General features: G+C 55.8%; 1 protein-coding gene across 3 annotated transcripts in view; it reads right to left on the reverse strand.

The window, feature by feature from the left end:
* The window catches only part of LASP1 (LIM and SH3 protein 1), a 43000-nt gene that overhangs the window by 21681 nt on the left and 16442 nt on the right, over window positions 1-4877 (reverse strand). For all 3 annotated transcript variants that reach the window (XM_008066812.2, XM_008066811.2, XM_021716978.1), the window contains one exon: window positions 400-507. In XM_008066812.2, coding sequence (XP_008065003.1) covers window positions 400-507 — 108 coding nt within the window. The remainder of the gene's footprint in view (window positions 1-399; window positions 508-4877) is intronic.

A 4877-nucleotide genomic window follows, 5' to 3' on the forward strand; every position in this document is an offset into this window, starting at 1 on the left:
GCGGGCTCAGGCAATCCACTCACCTCAGCCTCCCAAAGTGCTGGGTTTACAGGCTGAGCCACCGAGCCCCGGCTTGCCCCCAGTTTTGACCTTTGTGCTAAGGCGACCCATCCAGTGTGCACCCCAATACCCACCATACCCGGAAAAAGGAAAAAACAGCATGGGGGGTTGATTTAGCAGAGAGGCTCTCGCACACCCTCACGAAAGTACAGCCCCTGAGGAGAGGAAGTGCTATGTGCACGGAGTCTGGCAAGATGGAGTCTGGGGGTACACAGAGCAGAGGTAGCTGGGAAGCCCAAACACTTCCCTCAGCTCAGGCAGCCACCAGCAGGGTCTGCCCAGGGGCATGGAGGGAGCCCGAAGGGAGGGTGGGGGAAGGGCTGCGGGGCGGGAGCTCACGTTACTGATCTGGTCCTGGGTCTTCTTGATTCTCTGGAGTTCGGGGGTGTCTGCCACCACGCTGAAGCCCTTGCCCTTGTTCTTCTCAAATTCCTCCTTGTAGCGCACCTGGAGGGCCCAAGAGGGAGGGAAGAGGAACAGGAGTCAGGCCTGGGGGCGCCTCTGAGGCCACAACCAGAGATCCCCGACACAAGCCAGAAGCTTTAGCCAATAAGCGTCTTCTTTTGTCTCATCACAAGAAGACGTTAACAGGCCAGGCCCAGTGGCTCAGGGCTGGAATCCCAGCACTCTGGGAGGCCAAGGTGGGAGGATTGCCTGAGGCCAGGAGGTCGATGGAGACTAACCTGGGCAACAAAGCAAGACCTCATCTCTATTAAAGAAAAAAAAGTCATTTATATTTCTTCAGCACGTTCTGAGCGGCGAGCACAGTGCCAAGGGCCTTACAAATGAACTATCTTGCTTAAGTCTCACCATATATACACATATACATTTTTTTTTTTTGAGTCTCACCCTGTCACCCAGGCTGGAGTGCAGTAGCATGCTCATGGCCACCACAGCCTCGACCTGCTGGGTTCGGGCAATCCTTTCACCTCAGCCTTCCAAGCAGCTGGAACTACAGGTGCACGCCACCACACCCGGCTAATTTTTTGATTTATTGTAGAGACGAGGTCTTGCCAAGTTGCCTGGGCAGGTCTCGAACCCGCGGGCTCAGGCAATCCTCCGCTTCTGCCTCCCCAAGTGCTTGAAATTACGGGCGTGAGCTACTACACCCGGCTCGTATATCCACCACACACATATACACTATAGCTCCATCTCACAAGAAGCAAGCAGCAGAGGGGCAACGTTCCTGCCCAGAAGCTTAGGAGTTCACAACCACCAGGATGCAAGCCCTCATCAGCCTGACTCCTGACCCCCACGCCCAGCCCATCCTGTCTGAAAGCTCAGAGGAAGAAGGCTCTTCCCAGAGCTCCCAGAAGGGCCCAGTCTTCATCCGAGCCAGGATGCGGCCCTGCCTGCTGAGAGCCTGGGGGAGCTTTTAGGTGATCCGCTGGGTGAGGCCTCTGCCAAAGTTGGTGCCCAGAAAGGAAGGCGGTGAGGAAGGCCCCTTCAACAGATCTTTGACAGGCTCCGAGGCACCCTGGAGCCGGACGGGTGGGGTCTGAGGCCACCGCCACAGGGGGATGGAAACTGGCACGGTCAGACAGGGACTCAGTCCAGCGTCCTAACCTCCAGAGAACCCCACTTCCCCCACCACACCACTAGAGGAATTCAAGTAAGACATCAGGAAGGACTTCCCTGGCACTAAGGAAATTGAAATAAGAGGAACCGCTTGTCCTCCCCTCGGGGTTTTGAAGAAGAGTGAGGTTGGAAAACACTCCTACAGGGAACTGTCCCTTGGCTCCAGAGGCTCCACTGTCTACCGCGGCAGCCATCTGCTCCCGACCCCACCAGCTGCTTGGACTTCCTCCATGGGGACCGCACTGTTCTGGAGACAGGTCAGTCCAGGACATGGGCCCGGGACCTTGAGAGTTTCCAGGATAACAAAGCAGGCAGATCCCAAGCGTGGAACCATCTGGCCGCAGCGCTGGGCTGCAACCTGACCCCACCGACAACACACACATATGCGGCCACAGCTGCACCTGCCAGGTCCTCTGTCTCTCCCCCAGGGGTCAGGGTCCTTGTCTGTCTACTGGAGCCCCAGTCACCCATCCGCGGGGTCCCTCTTCCTCCTTCGTTCTGATCCAGACTAAACAGAAAGGGCTGGGCACAATGGCTCACACCTGTAATCCCAGCACTTTGGGAGGCCAAGGCTGGAGGATTACTGGAGCCCAGGAGTTCAAGACCAGCCTGGGCAACATACTGAGACCGCATCTCTACAAAATATCAAAAAATTAGGCCGGGCGCCGTGGTTCATGACTATAATATAATCCCAGCACTTTGGGAGGCCGAGGTGAGAAGACTGCCTAAACCCACGGGTTCGAGACCAGCCTGGGCAACTTGGCGAGACCTCATCTCTACAATAAAATCAAAAAATTGGCCAGGCGTAGTGGCGCATGCCTGCAATTCCAACTACTTGGAAGGCTGAGGCAGAAGGATCGCCTGAGTCCAGCAGGTCAAGGCTGCGGTGGCCATGAGCATGCAACTGCACTCCATTCTGGGCAAGAGAGTAAGACTCCTACTCAAAAAAAAAAAAAAATGAAAAAATTAGCCAGGCTACTTGGGAGGCTGAGGCAGGATGATCACCTGAGCCCAGGAGGTCAAGGATGTAGTGAGCCATGATTATGCCACTGCACTCCAGCCTGGGTGGCAGAGTGAGACCAGAGCTCAAAAAAAAAAAAGTCCTGGATGTGCCTGTCCCCATCAACCCAAAAGCTAATGCAAGGGTCACAGGCACCAGCCTCCCCAAGGGTCTAGAGCCAGTCCTACCCCAGCTCTTCCAGCAAGCCCCAGGTCAGCTTGGTAACGCTGAATGGGGGGCCCTCTGTGAAGAGAAGGTACTCCGCGACAGACCACGTGCCTCCAGGAACAGAAACCCTGGATCTGAAAATACAAGGAGGGGGCTTTCTGTCACCAAATGTGAGCCCAAAGCCTGATGGAGCTGATTCTAACACAGGCTCAGTCTCCCCCTCGCTGAGAGATCATGGGCCAATGACGTAAGCCCCTGAGCCTCCGTTTCCACACCTGTAAAATGGGGGCCCCCGACACCAGTCAACCAATCGGTGACGTGGATACCAGAGGTGGCGCAGGGGTGGGCACGTGGGAAAGTGCTCTGTCCACGAACGCCAGCTTCCCACTCCCTCCTCTGCCTCCTGGTTTCACAAGGGTCAGGTCCCTGATCCACAGGAGTCATCGCCATGGCGACGCTGCAGTAACATCAGCTGGTTCCCAGGCTCAGGAACTGCCTCCCCCTCCCTGCTGAGGGAGGACCATTCATTCCCTCTAGACCTTGGAGACCCAGAGAGGGTCGGGTGGAGGAAGGAAGGGCCTGGGCTCGGCACCCCTTTGCTGGGCGTCTCTCAGCAAGTAGCTGTCCTCTCTGGGTCCCCTGAGCAGGGCTGGCCAATCTCCAAAAGCCCTCTGGCTCCGGAGTCTGTGACCGTTTGCAAGCACCTTCCGCCCCGGTCACAGAGAACCGGGGTTCTGCGAGGCCCCTGTGTGTGGAAGGGGGTCAGAGGTCACAGGTGGGGGCCAGGAGTGTGGGGAGGGCCCCGCCCCGGGCCTCTCCACCAGGGTGGGTTTCCTCCCCACCGGAGCGGGAGAGCTTGACCTGGATGAATGGGAAGGTTCCAGGGTGCCACGGGGTCCCTGTGGAGGGAGGACCTGCCTGAGGTCACTTGGTGCGGGGGTCAGTCATCAGCACTTTGGCCAGATGACCCCTCCCTAGGAGGTTTCTGGGCCTCCCCTCCAGACCAGGACGATGCCCAAGACTCCCAACACCCAAACAATCATGTCCACAAAACACTCCTGGAATATGCAGGTTCTCAGTCCTCCCTGGATCCACCCTGCTAGTCACCTATCCCAGCAAACAGTAGGTACCAATCAGCATCTGCTGGATGGATGATGGACGGACTGAATGCAGACATGTGAGCTCCACACAAGGGAGCATCACTGGAAAATAACTTCCTTGATGCGCCAGGCTCGATGGCTCATGCCTGTAATCCCAGCACTTTGGGAGGCTGAGGCTGGAGGATTGCTTGAGCTCAGGAGTTCGAGACCAGCCTGGGCAACTTGGTGAGACCACATCTCTACAAAAATATTTAAAAACTAGCTGGGTGTGGTGGCATGCACCTAATCCCGGCTACTTGGGAGGCACTCTAGCCTGGGTGACAGAATAAGGCTCCAACTCTTTTTTGGGGGCGGTTAACTGGGGCTAATTTTTTTTTTTTTTTTGTAGAGACAAGGTCTTGCTATGTTGCCCAAACTGGTCTTGGAATTCCTGGCCTCAAGCCATCCTCCTGCCCCAGCCTCCAAAAGTGCTGGAATTACAGACATAAGCCACAGCACCTGGTCTCAGAAATTTGTTTTGACATTACAGCTGCACAGAAGGGACCGGAGCCCATGGAAGAGGGCGGGCTGGAACAGTGGTCAGAAGGTTTGATGTCTATTCCTTGGCTCCATCATGCCAAGTTCCATTTCCCCTCCTTTCCAGAACAGAATCAGAAAACATTCACTGACTGCAGGGCTGACTCCACGCCAGGAACTGTCAAATGCCAGGATACTAATATCCTGACAACAACCTTGGGAGAAAGGTAATCCCTATTTGTCAGATGAAGGCACTGTGGCACAGAGAGGTTAAGTAGCTTGCCTAAGGTCACACAGTTAGTGGTAGATCTGGGATTCTATCTTGGACCAGTTAGTTCAGGTCACAGGGCTTGCTGCTTGCTGTGCTGGTCACTTGATCCAAAAAAGAGCAGAAACTAGAATTGCCTGAGCCCGCGGGTTCGAGACCCGCTTGGGCAGCGAGACCTCATCTCTAC

Source organism: Carlito syrichta, unplaced genomic scaffold (genome assembly GCF_000164805.1).
Source record: "Carlito syrichta isolate Samal-C Ts95f unplaced genomic scaffold, Tarsius_syrichta-2.0.1 Scaffold309114, whole genome shotgun sequence".
Taxonomy (NCBI): Eukaryota; Metazoa; Chordata; class Mammalia; order Primates; family Tarsiidae; genus Carlito; species Carlito syrichta.